The following is an 18294-nucleotide window of genomic DNA, read 5'->3' on the forward strand; positions in this document are numbered from 1 at the left end:
CGGCCTAGCTCGCACTGTCGCACAGGCAGCAGTGATGAGGACCTGCAGGCTGGGGGCGGGCAGGGGCTGGGGTTGGTGGTCCTGTTGGTACAGACCCCCAGCAGCCCAGGAACGTGGGGTGGGACCTGTGGTCTTTGGACACCAGGCCCCTGCCCAGCCCTGCCTCCCCTGCCTCTCGAATTGCACAGGTTCCCGGCCCCGCGGCTGTGTGTGGGCTCCTGCCTCCCCTGTGCTGCCCCTCCACCACTCCCACAGTGGGAGGTCGGTCCCCCTCGAGCGGTTCCCATGAGGCCTATGGCCACTGCCAAAGCTAGCGCAGAGGGACATGGGGCCAGGGTTCGGGGGCGTTTGTGGCCACAGTTGGCGAGGCTGTCAGCCTGGGCAGGTGGTGTCAGACTGTCTCCCTTTTCCACTGTAAAGGACTGTGTCTCGCAACACCGGGGCTGTGCTGTGCGGGTGACAGTTCGGGCTCCTCTGCCTGCAGGACAGAGCAGGGAGCCAGACTGACATGCACCCCGGCTTCCAGGGCCACAGCCTCTGCTCGGGTGGCCTGGTGCCAGGAGATAGGATAATGTGATTCTTCTCAGTTAGAGTAATAAGGAATAATTAGACGTCATAAATCAAGTCATCACGGGATATTGTCATGGGGAAAGTATGTAGCTAGAATTAATTAGTTTTCAAATAAAGCATTTACTTTAATTGCTTCAAATGATGGAGCCCTTAATTGCCGATGCTTCGTTTTGGCTGAGTGTCCAGTGCTGTAATGACACAACAGATTTTTCCCTGCGGTCCTGGGGAGACGGGGGTGCTGGATTTCATCACCTCGCAGTGAGCCTGATGCGCAAGGTTCTGGAAACTCCGTCAGGCCGCAGGCAGGTGGCAAGTGTGGGCTGGGCTTGTGCTGGTGCTGTGCAGGGCGCCCCGCCACCTGCGTGTGTGTGTGCGGGCGCCTGTGTGAGCACATGTGTGAGCACGTATGTACATGTGTGTCCACAGGTGTTAGCACGTGTGTGCATGTCAGGACTGCACGATGGGAGCCTGTGTGCAGGTGGCCTGTCACTGCAGCCTGGGCTGAGTGGGGGCTGCACCCCCGGTCCTGGACAGGGGCCTCTCTGCTGGGCTGAGGTGCTTTAGCAGGGTCTGCGTCCTTGGGTTTCTCTGAGCCTGGGGTCCTGCAGCCCTGCTCCCGTCACTGGCCAGCGGTCTCTGGGGCAGGTGTGGCACAGGTGGGCAGTGGCTTCTGAGGGTCCCACAGCTGCCCCTCCAAACATGTCCTCAGGCCAGCCGGTCCAGGCAGCCGTCCTTGCATCTAGGAGTCAGTTGGCTTTTAGCCAAAGGTGGGAGGGACTATTTGGCTGAAAACCCTAAAGGAGAGAGAAACAGAGACAGAGACACAGACAAGCAGAGACTCGGCCGCTGTGAACCGTGTCCCTGGCCCCTCCTCCCTGAAACCCTGTGACAGAGGCAAGATGTCAGGGTGGAGCGTCTGCCCCTGCAGGCTCCGTGGTGAAGGTAACAGTCGCCCGAGTCAGACCTGCGGCCACCCCTTCCTGGGCCTTGGCATCTTGGCCCAGCCCTGCTTCAACTGCCCTCCAGTGGGCCAGACCTGGTGACCTCCAGGCTCCTGTCACTGCCTGCCCTCTGCTCCTCGGGGCTGCCAGGCCCCTGCTGCCTCAGTAGCACCACTTCTTGGGTTTTGAACCTTTTGCTCCAGTCACACTGCTCCTGGGCCTCTTCCGAAGCCCGGGGCTGGAAGGAAAGGCTGTCCCATCTCTGGGGTGGGGAGGTGTGGGGCTCAACGTCTGAAGGGGCGAAGCCCAGGGACCAGCCACCCTTTCCTCAGCCCCAGCTGTCCTCCCAGAGCCCTTCCTAGCGTCCCACCCTCACATTTTCCCGTCCCCCCCACTGGTGGCTGTGTGGCCTTGGCCCTGGCCCCATCCTGCAGAGCCCACAGAAAAGGCCTCCACCCAGCTGCTCCAGCCTTTCCCTCCCCCCCTCAGCCCGCCCGGGGCCTGCGGGCAGACGGAGGTGGCTCTCGCTGCCTATGGGACTGAGGTGGCGATCAAGTGGGCTTGGTAGGAACCCTGGCGCTTCTCCTTTGGGTGGGTGGGCCCAGCAGGCCTTACATGCAGGACCAGTGATTAGAGGAAGGGTCTCTTCTCTGTGAGGGGCGGCCCTCCTGTGGTGACAGGGTAACTGGTCCCCTGCTGCTTGGTGGCAGTGCAAGCTCTGAAGCATTTGAGGTGTGAGCCTGGAGGCGTAGGGTGGCTCTCTGACTGTCCCTGGGTGGCTGTGACAATTGGAAGTTGTGATGTGCAGGACTGGGACCTGGCGGGCCGTGTCTGCAGCTCACAAGGAATAAGCTCCCCTCCGTCTTTGAGTCCTGCTCATGCCTCTGGCACCGGGGACCTCGCACACGTCTGACTTTGCTGGGAGGAGCTGGAGTGAGGCCTGGACTGAGGGCAGGGACACTCCAGGTGGGTGAAGAGCCCAGAGGAGCAGGATCCTGCCCCAGTGGGACAGTGCTGGTGTGGCCAGGGGACTCAGAAAGCAGGAGGTGCAGCTGGTGGGTGAACAGAGGCAGGTACAGGGCACGGTGGGAGGGCGTGGTGCTGCTGGGCCTGCCTGGGGAGGCCGGTGTTGGGACGGGGGTGCCCCTGGGTGCAGAGGCCGGGAGCAGATGGAAGAGGGGTTTAGGGGTGGGCAGTATGCAGGGAGGCTCCGGTGCCTTCCTGAGGGAGGTCACTCACGCCCTCCTTCGGTCCCCAGGTGACTGCATCCTGCCCAGCATGGCCCCACCGCCCCCACCGCCAGACCCTCAGTTTGTCCTCCGAGGCGCCCAGTCAGCAGTGCATGCGCTGCACTTCTGCGGAGGAGCCCAAGGGCAGGGGCAGCCGCTGCTCCTCTCAGGGTGAGTACCCCCTGGTCCAGGGGACTCCGGGCGAAGTCGGGGGGGGGGCGGCTAGCAGTGAGCCAGGCACTCTGCCCTTTCAGAGCCCTCTCGACAGGCTGTCCCCTTGGGTGTCCCCCAAGAAGGAGTCAGGGACACTCTCCCCTGGAGCTGGGACCAGCTCACCCTAACCCTAACCCCCGTCTCCCCAAGAAGAGGCTCCCCAGGGCCCTGCCCGCCTTCCTTGGCTCAGCTCGCATTCAGGTCACCTCGACTGGGAGCTGCTGGCTAAACGCCTGTCTGCCAGCTGTGCGGGGTCCTCCTCTGAACAGGTCCCTGCACGGGCTGGTGCACATCTGGAGCCTGCAGACACGGAGAGTGCTCGCCACCCTGGATGGCCACACGGGCAAGTGTGTGACCTGGCTTCAGACTCTGCCCCCAGGGCCCCAGCTCCTCAGGTGGGTCTTGGTGGCAGTGAGTGTAGCTCCCAGGGAGCCAGGCTGTGGCCCTCAGTGGGGGCCTGGGGGCCTCCCCAGCTGCCAAGACGGCTGGCTCCCAGTGGCAGAATAGGACGGGACCCATCCCAAGGCAGCGCCACCAGGGGTGCGGGGTGCCCGGCAGCTGCTCTCTGAGGAGAGCTTGACGGACACACGCTGCCTGTAGTCTGAGCAGAGCCCACCCTGGCCTGCCAAGATGCCCAGGGCAAGGGCTAGGGCCCCCCTCAGAGGAGCCTCAGTCCTCTCCTGCAGGCCGGTCCATGGTATCACGCTTGCCACCCTGCAGGTGGCCTTCTCTCCACCCTCCTGTGAGGCAGGGAGGACTGGTTGGCAGAGTGGCCCAGAGTCTGAGCCTGGAGCCCACCCAGCCTGACAGGGCTGCGCTCCATCCCCCGTGTACCTGGGGTTCTGGGAGTGGGAGATGGTGGAGCCAGGGGGTTCTGGCTCCCTAAGGCCGTGGTGGTTCCAGCCTGTGAGTGTCAAGAGGGGCTGTGGGGGTGGGGGGCTGGCCTGCACAGCGCAGGGGAGGGGGCCTGTGGAGGTGACGGGCCAGGACTCCAGTGGGAGGTGGGCCAGAGGCAGCAGACAGGGGCTGGTGGATGAAGGAGTGAGTTGGGTGGGCTTCCATCCTTTCCCTGGAGGGAAGGGTGGTCCGGGGCGTTCACAGACCAGGAGGGCCTGGGAGAGCGGGGCCGTCAGGTGGCCAGAGGCTGAGGTTGCTCCAATTTCTGCCCCTGTACAGGGGTCGCTGTACCAGAAATCTACCAGGTCACAGAGGGCTTTCCCGAGCGCCCTCTGCCCCCGGAACTCCAGGACAGCTCTACTTTCCTCCTGCTCCGGACTTGGAGCCCAAGCCCCAGAAAACAAGGCCTGCTGGGCCCCCACTGGGCTTCAAAGCACTTTCGTGCTGGACTCCAGCTGGTGCCACGCCCTGCGGGGTCTGGGGGCCCAGGGCGTGCGGGAGGTGGTGCCCTGGACGTGTGCTCCCTGAGGGCCATCCTCACAGGCCGTTCTGCTCCCTGCCCAGCTGCTCAGATGCCTCCTCGTGCTGCAGGGGTCCCCGTATGGCTTTGCTCTTTCCTTGACGGTTAGAACAGACATGGTGTCCAAGGACCCTGCTAAGCTGCCTGTGTCCACAGTTGCTGCTGGTAAACCTTCCTCCTGAGTTTTCAGCTGCAATGTAGGCCCTTCAGGGCCTCCTGCTCCTCCAGGGCCCAGGCACCCTGGGCTGTCTTCAGGGAGCCCCTGCCCGGGGGCCCACTCCCTGGAGGACCGGCTGATGCTGTGCAGGAGGCAGGCTCCAGGGGCACTCTGGGAGTGCGTGTGTGCTGGCTGGCGCCGCTGGAACCCTGCTGCAGGCGGGGGTGCAGACCGTGCAGGTGCGTGGAGTGCCCAGGTGCGTTTACGCTGCACTTAGAGGCCGGGCGCCCAGCTGTGTTTGGAAGCAAGTCTCCAAAGTGGCCCTTGACGGGGAAGATGTGCTTTCATGTTCAGGGGCGGCGAGAGGACAGAAAGCTGGGAGCCAGGGCCCCAGCCTGGCCTGGCTCTGCAGGCACCCCCGCCCCACCCGCACCCCTAGGACGCACCTGTGGCTGCCTGGGTGCGTCTTCTTCCCACCTCTTTTACTGGGAGATGCGACGTGCTCACAGGAAGGTGTACGAGCAAGTCAGGCCGTGTTGTGACCACCGAGTGGGCGCCTGGGTCACCACTCCCAGACCTCCCTACCCGCCAGCCCCCCCGTCTCATCACCCTCAGGAGGCAGCCCCTGCCTCATTCTTGCTTTACCGTCTGAATATGTGTCTCCAAAAAGCAGACTCATTTTATGTTTTTTTTTAATGTAAACAAACAGCCATACGGAACTGCTTCCTTTGCACCTGACTTCCACTTGACTGCGATGCATTGGGATGTGAGTGCTGCAGTGTGGGGCTTCCTGTCCTGTCCCTGTGAACAGGGATACCCAGCTTCCTCACCATTCTGCTGTCATGGGGGTCTGGGCTGTCCACTTGGGACTGTTGGATGAGGCTTGGGTGCACACTGGACCCAGAGGGGGCTGCCCGGAGGTCACCAGGCTGCACCCCAACCCCCCCGCTGCCACCGCCCGGGCATGGAGCTTCTGGCTGTGGCCTCATTTGTGTTCTTCTGACCACATAGTGAGCCAAACCCTCCTCTGCATGTGGCAGCCCCTTGGATGGACTTTCTGCTAAATGCCCATTTCTCTTTTGGATTGACTGCTTCCTTCTCACTGAGTTACAGGTGTTCGTCTCACAGTCTAGATGTGGAAGGTGTTTCTGTGTCACCGGTTACTTCTCTGACATGGTGACTGTCATTTCTCACTCTTCGTGGTATCTTTAATGAGCTGAAGGTGGTCAGTTTTGCATACTCTAACGTGGCATCTTTCCCTCCATGGCTCATGCATCTGTGTCTTGGGAAGGAGCCAGCACCAGGTTGTCACTGTTCCCTTTGTCCACACTTCACCTGGAATCTCTGTTGGTGTGGATGAGTGTTTTTTGATTCCTTATGGATACTCTGGGGTCCCATCTTCCCAGCACTCACTCCCCCTCCAATTTCAGAGGAAGCACTCACTCCCCCTTCAGTGAGGGAGAATTGTCCACAGAGTTGTCGGCAGTAACGTGCCCAGTGGGGAGAGGAGCAGGCTGGTGGGGGCAGGTCTCAGAGTGGCAACTTCATCAGCTGAGTGTGTCAGTATGTATCTTGAGGACAGTGGGAGCCGGGTGTTTCCCTGTGAGGGAAGACAGTCCCAAACCCAAGGAGGAGGAAGGGGAGAAAGAACTGGCAGGGCATTGCTGTGAACTTGTGGAGTTTTGAAAATACATGCACAGAGAGAGATACAGAAAGAGTTGTGTGTGTGTGTGAGAGAGATGTGTGTATAAAGTAGGTGTGTGCGGCGGTGGGCCTACAGCTGGGAGTGGGCGGATGCCACGGTCTCCTTCCCACAGTCCTGACCATAGTGGGGTGAGGGCTTTGCACAGGACACTCCTGGCCAGTGCCTCCGTCCAGGCAAGCGGTATGGGCAGTTGGCCTCATGTGCGTTGTTGTCCCCGTGCTGTCCTCCCCACATGTGGAAATGTCACCCTAGGGATAAAAGGCACATGAGGGACAGAGGAAGGGCCTCTGGTGAGGACTGACCAGCCCAGCGCTCCCCCTGGGCCCTGAGCTGGCTGCTCGAGAGCAGTGATGCCACTCCGTGGGGTCTCCTTGGCGGGGGAGGTAGTGGGGCGGCCATAATGTGTGCAGCCCTGGAGTACAGGGTGGAGAAGGCTCGGAACCACTGCTCTGGGAGTTTGAAACATTCAAAATAAAGTTGCTTAGAAACAGGCCAGTCCTCTGCTCTCAGTGCGGCTGCTGCCAGCCGAGGCCTCGTCTTTTCTCTGGCATTGCTGTCCCGACAGGCAGTGCAGCCTCATCCCTGTGCCTCCTGCCCCCAGTGTCCGGCATGTCCTGATGACACAGTGGGCCCCTGGCCTGTGTGGACCTCCCCCTCCCCCACCTGACAGGGGTGCTACCGGGTGGTCACAGTTAATTCTCAAAGGGGCAGAAGGCAGGAGGGGGAGGGCACACAATTTGGCAGCACAGGAGGCAGCGGGAAGGCCGCGGGGGAAGGCCACAGGGTGTGTGCCATGGAATGCCCAGGCCTCGGTCTTCAGCCGTCCCCAGGGTGGCCCGTGAGCAGGTCCTGGCCCCAGACGCCTTGCGCACAGACTCATGTGAGGCCTTTCCTCGGTGTTGACATTTGTCCTCACCTGCTTTCGGCAGCCAGGGCCGGGACCTGAGGGTGCACGTGTGGGACCTGGCAGAGGGCAGGAATGCCATCGTGGACTCTGTGTGCCTGGAGAGCGTGGGCTTCTGCAGGGGCTCCATCCTGGCCTGTGGGCCTCAGCGCTGGATGCTGGCCATGCCAGGGAAAGGCGGCGACGAGGTGAGTGCTGGCCTCCCAGACCTGGTTTATGAGCCCCAGGCACTCACCCTCCACCCCACGTTGAGGGAACACCTGGCCGGCTCAGGGACCCACGTAGCTCCGGGGCCTTGGGCCAGTCTGGGCCTGGTCACCTATGAGGTAGCCCTGGTCGTAAGAGTCGGGAAGGGGGCTGCGGTGGGCCGATGTCTCTGGGAGGCCTGGGGCAGCACAGGATGGACGGGGGTCAGGGCCTGAGGCTGGCAGGGGCACTGGGGAAAGACTGCCAGGCAAGGTCATCAGAGGACTTGGGAGCCAGCGCGTGTAGAGGGAAGCCCCAGGCAGACCCTGTGAGGTCAAGGCGGGCCTTGGAGCCCAGGCAGCAGGGGAGGGCGCCTTTTGGGGAGCAGAACTGGGCCCTGGTGTGAGAGTCCTTGAGCAGAGCTGGGATGCGGGGGTGAGGGCTGGCACCGAGGTGGTGATGGCAGCACAGAGGGGCACCGACGAGCATGGGCACTTCAGAAGATGGAGCTCCCAGGACCGAGGCCTGGCAGAGCTTCCGAGGTCACTGTCAGATGGGGCTCAGGCCAGTGGCCAGCAGCGAGGGGTGGCAGAGAACTGGTCAGGCTGGACAGCAGTGTTTGCACCCCAAGGACAGAAGAGGCAGAACCCCCAAAGGAAGCAGAGCCCAGGACGTGGGGCCGACTGGGCAGGAAGCAAGGGCAGAGGAGGGGGGCCGACTGGGCTCCAAAGGTGGGTGGTGGGGCCGGGGCACGCGTGCAGGGGAGCCCCTTCCTGGCCGCTCCCTGGCCTCCCCACGACCCTTGAGGGCCTTGCCGTGGGTGGGGCGGGCAGGGATGTGAGCCTTGCACGAGAAGTCTGGGCCCCCGCCCAAGAGGCCTTGTGAATCTTAAAGCAGATTCAGTGCATAAATAACGAGGCAGGAACAGGCATCTGTTTGTTCACAACGGCATTTAAATCTCCAATTAGGCACTACATGTACTTTTCTTGCCAGGTTGCCAAAAACTTGTTAAAAATTTTATTAATGTGAGAAGAGGCAGCTGTGCTTCCTTGCGGACAGCAGCGCCGAGCCTCCCTCCTGAGCTGCTGCCCCTTGCCCTCTGCCCCGCGGCGGCCTGGGCCCTGGGACCGCCAGCCCCTCTGCTCCAGGCCGTTTTACACCGACTGGTCCCAGTTCTCCCTGGCAGGAGTTGCAGGTCTGGGGGCCTCACACATCCTGGAAAAGCAGCTGTTTTCCATGTTCCCATCTGGATTCTGCCCGGCCTGTGCCCAGACAATGCCGGGAAGACGTGCTCCTCCTGGGCTCGGCTGTCTGGGTGGCCACACTTGCCTGAACCAAACATTTTTCCTTCTGGAAACAACAGTTGCCCTTGAGTGCCAGGTAGAAGCAGGCTGGGTGTGGGGGTACCCAGCCAGAGCGCTGAGCCTTCCTTAGGCCACAGACACCCTGGGCCTCAGGTCAAGGGCCACTTGCTCTGGGTGCCACCCCCACGTCCCCTCCCAGGGCACCTGGCTCAGGCCTTGGGCTGCCCTGGGCTCCCACCCTGCCTGGTTCTGGCCCTGCCCAGTTCCCTTGCCCTCACCCTCCTCACCATCACCAGCCGTCCCTCAGGTACCCAGGAACCCAGGTGCCAGCTGTCTAGGGTGCAGACGGTGTCCAGCAACTTCTGCTTCCCCCGCATCCCACCCCCACCCCTCCCCTGGCATCTGCATGTGCCGAAGGCCCTTCCTCCCCAACAGCCAGCACCCTGACACCAGTACGTTCTCTTGATGTGATGAGAGGATGAACCTCAGTGGAGGACACCTGGCATGGGGGCCATGCGGAAAGTAGGGAGTCAGGGGTCCTGCCCCAGCACCTTGGTCTCTGACCTTCCGGACTGTGGGCCAGCAGTGAGGGCCCTGCCCACGTCGAGGCGGGGCTGGGTGGGCGTGGCCCTGGGGTGGGCACAGCCTCCCTCCCACTCACTGTTTTCTCGGTCAGCCCTGTGGGGGCTGCACACCCTGTGATATTACTGGTAGAGCTGCTTTCGTCCAACTTGGGGCAGCTGAGGCTGGCTGAGCCTCCCCACCACGTGGGGGCACTTGGCCAAGCCCCCTCTTCCAAACCCCACAGGGGGCTGTACCCTTGTCCCCGCTTGGCAGGTGAGGGTCACAGGTGGCTTGGGCCCGACCCTCATCTGCACCCTGAGTTCCCTAAGCCTACTTCTGGCAGCCTCGGCTATCCCTGCAACTGCGAGCAGAGCCTGGCCCAGCTCAGGTGGACGGGCTGGAGTGTGAGCCAGCCGTGGGGGCCAGGAGGGCCCCGTGTCAGCACGCAGGTGACCCTTAACGTGGCCAGCATGCAGGGTGAGGGTGGGGGTGCCAGGCCTGGTGTGCAGTCTCTGTTCCATTACCACATGCCCGCGAGAGTTTAGGGCCCTCCAGATGAGTCAGGGCTGAGTGGCCAGTGGGAAAACCAGAAGAGTTTACGCCACTCACTGCCCGAGCAGGTCACTCATGAATGACACGTGCATTTCACAAGGCCCCGAGCCCACGCGCCTGTGAGCCCAACCAGGAGGCTGGGCCTGGGTTCCTGCCAGAGCAGAGAAGCTCATGGACTCCTTGCTGAGCACCCGGAGAGCCTCCTGTTTGTGTAGTGCAGACTCGACTTGGCACCGGCCCAAGTCAGCTTGTTTTCTTACTGTCAGGTTCAGATTCTGGAGATGCCATCCAAGACGTCAGTGTGCTCCCTGAAGCTTGAGGCTGAGGCCAGGCCGGGCATGCCCATGTGCCTGCAGCTCTGGCAGGTAAGGCCCAGCGCCCGCCGGCCACGCCTGCCCGCCACGCCCACCGACCGTGAATCATGCCTGTCAGGGACTGGCTCTCTGTCACCGCCAGGTGGTTGACCCATGGGAGGCATTTACACACTGTCCTTCGCAGCCTGGCTGGCCTGTGGCCCCTGCGCCCTCCTGCTGCTGCCAGGGAGCCCTGCAGACCCCATAGGGACACCCAGCTTGTCACTGTCGCCATCCGCATCCCTGTCCTCATCCCCAACCCCACCCCTGAGCCCGTCCTTGTCCCCGTCCTGTCCCTGTGTCCCTGTCCCTGTGTCCCCACCCCCGACCCCATCCTTGTTCCCAACCCTGTCTTCGTCTCTGTCCCCGTGTCCACGTCCTCATCCCTATCAGCATATTAAGCCCACTCCTGCCTCTATGAGGCAAAGAAGTAACAAAAATTAATCCCAGAAAAGCAGGGTGGTGCAGGCCTGCAGGGTTAGTCAACACTCCCCTCCCGGACCTACATGGCCCTCCCTGGATGAGGGGGGGCGCTGTTCCTCATCACCCGGCAACCCATGGAGCCTGCAGGGGCTGGGACGAGGACGGGCCTCCCGAGAGCCGCCCTGGGCTGCCCGGGACCAGGAGGGGGCCGTTCTTGCCTCTGCTCTAGCTTCCATGCGCTGGACAGAGGAGCTCAGCATTTGGAGATGCAGGATCCACGGGCCGGGACCCCAGGTGCCCTGCCCCAGCTCGTCCCTCCAGGGCACTGCCCTTTCTTGCAGTTGGTTTCCCTGCAGTTTTAACTGACGGAAGCCCCTGGGGTTAAGGAGGTGGGGGCTCCAGGCTCACCTGAGTGACAGAGCTGCTGGTGCCAGCGGGTTGGTGGCGGGCGCGTGCTGGGAACACCGAAGGCTGCAGGTCTGGGGCGGGACATCTCTGCCTCCGCTCACTCTCTGCTTCCTGGAAACAATCATTGCCTAATCGTGTAAGATTCTAAGGAAGATGTGTAGAAACGGGATGTGCAACCTGGTTGTGGTAATTGACGCGGCTGAGGGTAGGACAGCTGTGTTGTCAGCAGACGCGGCTCCAGAGCAGAGCAGCCTATTGAAGGAAGGCAATGTTGATCTGACACGTCCTTTTTCCCCCTCAACCTGAAGGTCCAGGTTGTCACTCATTGTCTGGCTGTATTAATCAGGCAGAGGGGCCTGACCTGGGGTTTCTTTCTGCAACATCCAGATGACTCCTTATCTGCGCCTCAGAGCAGCTGACCTGCGTGGCGAGGACAGTCGTCAGCGTGGGTGGTCAGGCCTCGGAGCCCCCCCCCAGGGGTCTCTGAGCTGAGGGCTCCCTGGGAACCTCGAGGTGCTGCGGGGCACGGCCTGCCTGCTGGGTCCCCCAGGCGACGGGTCCTCACGTCAACCTCGCCCGTGGAGGTCAGCCTGGCATTGAGGGCATGGCCTTCAGAGGCTTGAGGCTGTGGGCAGGGCCTGTCTCTGGGGGCCACAGGGGTCCTGTGTGCCGGGAGAGAGGCCTGGGGGGAGCTGCAGCACAACGCCAGCAGGGGGGACCTCAGCACTTGGGACCCTCGGCAACCGCAGGGCAAGCTCCCAAGGCTGGGCTGGCTCCTGCTCTGGCTGCCCCGTGGTGCCTGGACCTGCAGTAGCCTAGGTGCTCAGGACCCCCAGATCACAGACCTTGAGGGGGGTTGGGCTGCAGAGACTGACCAGAACCTGTGTGTCAGTGATGGGGGGAGCCCGGGCGTGGGAGGAACATGTGTGGTGGGGGCCGGAGTGCAGGCTGGGCTGAGGTGACGAGGGTGGGAGGACAGAGTAGTGCCCCGGGGGACCCAAGTAGGCCGGTCTTCAGAGTCCCCCGTCTCTGCATTTCCTCCCAGTGCCCTCGGATGGGTCTGCAGTCCTGGTCTGGGGCGCAGGCCATGCATTTGGACTGTGCTGACCTGCCCTCACCCTGCCTTGGCTTCCGGGGGGGCCTGTCTGCAGAGGCATGGCTGCCTGAGCAGAGGGCCTGACCACCCCTTACAACACAGCAGACGTCTGTGGGGAAAGTGGTGTGAATCATGCCAGCCACCCAGGTGGTCACCGTTGGGCTACCTGAAAGGTGGGGGGGGGGGCTCTTCACTGTCGGGGAAGTGCTGGCAAGCACCGGCTCCCAGGGCTGCTGCAGGGAGGTGGGTGGAGGTGGTGATCAGTGCACTGCCCCTCGAGGTCCATGGTTGTGGGGCCACTCACCCAGTAGGGCCTGTGGGGGCTGCAGCCTGCAGGGGGCCCCAAGGAGGCACCTCAAGCACCACATACAGCCACTACACTTCCTTGGGTTGAGGGTGCAGTGTCCACACATGTTAGACACACACGGTGCCTTCTGGCGAAACCAGGTTGCCTTGCCCAGCTGAGTGAGGGCTCTCGCAGAGAGCTGCTGTGTATGCATGTGTGGCACCTGGGCCCCCAGCGCCTCTGGGCAGGCGGAACCCCATACCCACGTTCGCTGCCCCAGCAGCAGGTGGGGAGGCCCAGCCTTACCCACCAGCAGTGGATTCTCCTCAGAGGGCAGGTGACCCAAGAGGGAGGCTGCCTCACTGACCAGCCCCAGGCCCCAGGCTCAGCACTGGCCTCACTGAGGGAAGTGCGCTGTGAGGAGGTGTGCTTGGAGTTTCTGAGCCCCGGGAGCTCCGTGGGGGAGGCAGAGGCCAGTGGAGAGGAAGAGACATTGCTGGGACTGGGTACCTGGCAGGGCCGCCACTCGATCGGTGCCAGGGCGACCCGGGGTCCCCACGCTCCCCCGCAGGCGCCACAGAGCCCTCTGACCTGCGGCCTCATCCATCACGCGGCTGGGCCAGTGGAGTGTGCACCGTCAGCGCCGGCACTCTCCAGGCTTGGCGGTCGGGGGGCTTCCGCAGCGACCTTGACAAAGTACAGAAGGCTCATTTTTCACTGAGAGGAGTTTGAGGCTTTCTTTGGCCGGCAGTTCATACAGGTGACCGGCCCCACCCAGGGGTGGCTGAGTCGTCTGGCAGGAAGGACGGGGGCCAGCAAGGGTGGTGCAGCAAGTGCTCTCTGTCCGGGTCCCTGGGCACCCCCCAGCCAAGGCTGGCCTGAGCCCCTGCCCCCCACGGCTGACTGCATGCTGTCCCTGCAGGCTGACTCCAGTCCCCTCCCACTCCTCCTGGCTGGCTATGAGGACGGCTCGGTGGCCCTGTGGGATGTCTCTGCACGGAAGGTGTGCAGCCGTGTCGCCTGCCATGAGGAGCCCGTCATGGGCCTGGACTTCGACTCCCAGAAGGCCAGGGGTGTCTCGGGCTCTGCAGAAAAGGCACTGGCCGTCTGGAGCCTGGATGAGCAGCGAGCCTTGCAGGTCAGTGGGCCAGACTGAGGTGTCATTTATCCTGCTCTGCACTAACAGTCTGATGGGCTGAAACAATATTTAGGCATGAAGAGGAGCCGGTGCAGACCCTGGGCTAATTAATCACCGGGAGCCGGCGGGCGGGCTGGGCGTTTGTGAGCTGCTCATGTGGTGTGGGTTTCTCTTAGACCTCGGGGAACAGCGGTCACGTCTCGTCCATCTAGAGAAAAGGCATGTAGAATCCAGGACCATGCAAGCGCGTTTGCAAAACTCAGAGGAATTTGGTCAGTAAGGAACTGATTAATCAAAAAGAAGAAAAAAAAATACCCAAAACCCGATGTAGGGAAGTCCACGGAGTCAGGCCTCTGTAGCCGCCCGCAGGCCGCCCAGGGAGGCAGGGAGGGGCGGGGCTCGGGCAGAGTGGGCGCTGTGGGCGCCTTCGCGGCACGTCTGTGCACGCCGCCCCATCCCATGGGGCCCGCAGGGACCCTGGGGCCATGTCTGGACCTGTGTTCGGGGCTCAGCCTGGCTGGGGTGGGGCGACGGAGTTGGTGGACGGCAGCCCCTTGTCCAAACCCCACTCTGGTGCAGATCCTAGGGGATGCAGTGCTGGTGTGTCCTGTCCCTGTCAGACCCCAGAGGGCAGCCTGGGTGCACCCTAGCTTTTAGGGAGGAGAGGAGCCCCCATTAGCCAGGTAGCCTCTGGAGGCTGAGACCTGACCACAGCCAGTGAAAGGAACTTCCTTGAAAGGCAGCTCTGTGAACACAGGTATGGTAGGGGAGCAGGGCCCCAGGTAGAAGCTTGTGGCCCTGCTCCTGGCCCCACCTGGGCTCTTGTCCCTGGAGCACTGGAGGACCGGGTCTGTAGGGGGGTCCCCTGCAGTCCAGGCTGTGCTGCAGACAGGTGGCTGCAGGGAGAGGGCATCTCTTGGGCCCCCCCATATGGGGAGGCCTTGCCCAGCCCTGGGCCCCCACAGCCAGGGAGGAGTCTCTGGGCACTTGGGTGGGGTGGGGGAGGGGGCATGGGTGAGGATCAGGACAGGCTGCAATGCTCAGCAGGCATCGCCAGCCTGGGCACCGGACAGCCGGGGCAGGGCTGTCACCGGCGGGCGAGAAGTCCTGGGAGACCAGGACAAACATTGCAGTCATGCAGGGAGACCTCTCACTCGGCAGCTGGAGGGGCTGCTGGCTTCCTAAAACACACAGTCAGTGGGGGGACCAAGCTAGAACCAGCGCAAGTGGGTGGGGCCCTGAGGTGGGAGCAGCCCTGTGGGGTCTGGGGAGGGGGAGGGGGCACGGGAGGGAGAGGCCCCCCTCAGCAGCACACGACCCAGGAGGTGATCCAGGAGGCACTGCTCCTCCCACCGCCCCCTGCTAGAGACATCCACGCCCCCAGAGACCCTGACAGACACCTTCAGGTGGTGGAGCACTGGCCTCAAGGAGGAAGCCTCGGGGCCTTGACGCCCTCGGCATTTGCAGTGTCCAAGACGGCCTCGCCCATGGGCCCTTGGTGCTGCGGTGGCCCTGCAGGCTGGCCCTGGAACCACGTGGGTGAAGGTGTGCCTCACCTCACAGCCTGCTGCTCTAAGGAGCCCAAATCAATCTCCGGGCGGGCGGGCGGAGACGGGCTCCTGAGCAGAGCGTGGGTAATGGGAACCAGATGGGCCGCCGCGTGCGCATTCTTGGCACCTGATGTCATGCGCTGTGAGAGCCACTGGTGCCGGGACCCCTCCCGGAGGGTCCTGGTCCAAGACAGGCTCAGCCAGGGGCTGCAGTGGTGACCGGAGCCTTTGGCCACCGTCCTGGGGTGAACACTGGGCTGCTCACCTGCCTACGGAGATGGCTTCCCTGGAGCCCGGGGCTTGGGCGCGTCTCTGTCAGGCGCAGGTGGTGTGCAGACCTGCTTCTCCCTCCCACACTTGGGGCAGGGTCCATGGCCTTGAACCAGGGCTGTTTTACAGCCAGCAGTGTTTTTAAGCCTTTGAATAATAATGGGCCCCCACCCCAGCCAGCCTAGGCTGGGAGTCGGACAACCACACTATCCCCACCACACTCCTAGTCGGCCGAGCGTCCCCTCGTTCCCGCTGCGTGGCTACTGCCATCCCCTCGCTGGCCCTCCCGGGGGCCTCCCTCTAAAGTGTCAGCAGCAGGACACGGGTCCAGTGAGAGGGAGACCACGGGACTCTGGGCTGAGGAGCTGTGGGCATGACCCACCCACTGGACTTCTCAGGACATGGTGGAAGGGCAGCAGCCATGGCCATGAATGGGCACTGACCAGCCCAGGTCCCCATGACAGGCCTTGTGCCTTGATGCCACAGCACTTCCGGGAGGGGCTGCAAGGTGGGAGCACGTGAGTCCCATCCTCTGTCCTCGTGGGTGGTACTGGGCATCTCTGCCCTGTGCCCGAGTTGGCCACGTGAGGACCACGGCTCGGGCTCCACTGAAGCTCGCGCACGGTTCCTGGGGCCCCCGGCGCTCATCTGCAGACTGCAGGTTTGGAAGCAGCCCTTGTCTCCCTGGGAGACGTCCCCACGGTTAACACCCAGTGAGAGTTGAGGGCTGTGGGCTGTTCCTGTGACCTGACCCTGGGCCCAGACTCTGCCGGGAGAGGGCAGTCGAAGGCTGGCAGAGAGCACAGGACACGCGGGGCCGCTGGCGGCCACAGTGGACGTTGGAGGAGGAGGGCCGGGTGCTGAACAGCGGTGGCTGGAAGGGCAGGAGGTTGGGCATGAGATGCGGGGCAGGCATGGAGGTGGCTGGACAGGTTGCTGCTGCGGATGCTGCCCACATGCGGGTCACACTGACCTTCCTCAGTTTTTTGTGATGACCGTTTGGATTTCTGTGTCTGCAGGCTGGTCCCTTTTTGCTCCTGAGCAGCCTGTGTTTGTTATCTGTAAGCATCCCTTTCTGTTGCACCATTTCCCTCCATCTTCCTCTCCCTCTGCCGAGTCTCTTGGCCTCCATATGCTGCTCTGACCCGGTGGGGCATGTGCAGCAGCGAAGGCTGGCTGCATCTGGGACCCTTCCTCACACTCAGTTCCGGGCAGCCCTGGTTCAGTCTGTTCTCTGACTGCAGAGCTGATTAGAGTGTTTGTGTTTCCAAATGTTTGATTCTGCCCGCATTACTTTCTACTTCTCAGTTTCTCACTTGATCCTCTGCGTTTGGGGAATGAGTTCTGAGTGGTGTCCGCTCTCTGAAGTGTGGAAGCCAGGAGGCTTTCCAAAGTGTCCCGCGTGTTTCTCAGTGCCCAGCGCACGGCTGCAGCCGCCTGGGTCCCGGGCCCCGGGGACACCCATGCCTTTCCCGTGTCCCACGTGCTCCCGGTCTCTGTGCGTGGACGCTGGGTGGGAATGTCTCTTCCCAGGGAATTGAACCCTTGTCTCTGGAAAGGATTTTTGCCTAAAAAGTCTGTCCTGGCAACGATTCAGGAGGCTCAGGCCAAGCTTCTCCTGGTTTTGTGCCTTTTATTTTTCCCTCTTTAGCCTTCAGTCTCCTTCTCAGGCCAGCGTCCCTCTCCCAGAGGTGGCTTCCACGTGACCTCGGCTCACGCTACTGTTTTGCTGGTGAACGCTGCCCGGGGCTGCCTCCTGCAGCCAGACAGCGGGCTCTGCGTGGCCACGGGGCCCACTGCTGGCGTCCCTCCTGGTTTGTGCAGCATCCCTGGGCCCATCCCACAAGCGTCCATTTTTGTATCTTCGTTTTCCCTTGTGATTTCTCCTTTGATCCGGTGCTTCCTTAGAAATCCACTACTTAATTCCCGCGCATTTGTTGATTTTGTAGAGGTTGCTGATCTCAGCTCTGCTGTCAGGGCTGGCGGTCCGGCAAGGCCACGTCAGGCCTGGCCCTGCTGTCCGTGGACGGGCTCTCAGCTGCCGGACCGGGGCTGTCGGTCTGCGAGGGCGGGTCCCAGCGTCCTTTCCCGTCGGTCAGCCTCGTGCTTCATCCGGACTGAGCAGCTTCAGGAACTTGGTTGCCCTGACCCTGGGAACGCAGCACTCAGGTGTCCCCACTGTGTCCCGCTGGGCGGCCCCGCCAGTTGGCCTTTCCATGCTGTGTCTGCACACGAGGCTGTGTCTGCACATGGGGCTGTCCTGGTGCCCGCCCCCTCTGTTACCTCACAGGAGGCTTCCGTCTTTGCAGCTGACCTGTAGGTTAGTTTCTGTGCTGGCGTCAGTTCGGCCTTGGGGGTTTCTACGTGTGTGGATGCCCCGGTGCTCCAGCACCGTTTGTTGGAGAGACTCTTTGCTCCTGTGTCAGAGATGGTGTACACAGGGGCCTGTTTCCGGGCTGTCTGTCCGTCGCCGATGCCCAGCGCCTTCATTCCTCTGACTTCCTAGCACGTCTCGGAGTCAGTGTTGACGTCCGTCCGGACTCGACTTTTCTCCTTCCACATTCAGTTGACTGTTTAGGGTCTGTGCTTTTTTATAATTTCCATTTCTCTGCTCGTAGCTCCTATATGTTCCCTCATCACGACAATGTTTTGGTCATTATTTGAACGTTTCTTTTCATTGTCTGGAAGGGACGTTTAACTGCTGCTGCAAAGTCCTGGTCCGACAGGCTCTGCACCTGTGCCATTCTGGGCCCCTTGCTGTTGCTGCTCTTCCCTTGACGACAGGTCCTCTCCTCCCACTTCTCCGCGTGCCTGGTAACTTTTGTTTGTGTGAACGACACAAGGTGGAGAGGGTTCTGTTGATCGGCTCTGCAGAGGGATCTCTCTTGTTCCCATGGGCTGTTCACCTGCTTTGTCGGGGCAGCTGGGGGCCCAGGGTCCTCCCCCGGCTCCTGTGATGGGGTGGGACGCTCTTTCCAAACTCTGCCTGCCCTTCAGGCTTGTGAGGCCTGGTCTCCAGCTTTGTCAC

The 18294-nt window shown here is 62.3% G+C and overlaps 1 protein-coding gene across 9 annotated transcripts in view; it reads left to right on the forward strand.

Moving 5' to 3' along the window:
* Positions 1-18294, forward strand: part of GNB1L (G protein subunit beta 1 like) — a 40936-nt gene that overhangs the window by 20400 nt on the left and 2242 nt on the right. For 5 of the 9 annotated variants that reach the window (XM_072953220.1, XM_072953221.1, XM_072953219.1 and 2 more), the window contains 6 exons: positions 2320-2477; positions 2770-2911; positions 3223-3348; positions 7162-7324; positions 10009-10107; positions 13231-13446. In XM_072953220.1, the coding sequence (XP_072809321.1) occupies positions 2390-2477; positions 2770-2911; positions 3223-3348; positions 7162-7324; positions 10009-10107; positions 13231-13446 (834 nt within the window). In that variant the 5' untranslated portion in view covers positions 2320-2389. Of the gene's footprint in view, positions 1-2319; positions 2567-2769; positions 2912-3222; positions 3349-7161; positions 7325-10008; positions 10108-13230; positions 13447-18294 lie in introns of those variants that run through there. The other 4 variants (XM_072953223.1, XM_072953225.1, XM_031670293.2 and 1 more) reach the window with 4 other exon arrangements.

This window comes from Vicugna pacos, chromosome 32, assembly GCF_048564905.1.
Source record: "Vicugna pacos chromosome 32, VicPac4, whole genome shotgun sequence".
Lineage (NCBI taxonomy): Eukaryota > Metazoa > Chordata > Mammalia > Artiodactyla > Camelidae > Vicugna > Vicugna pacos.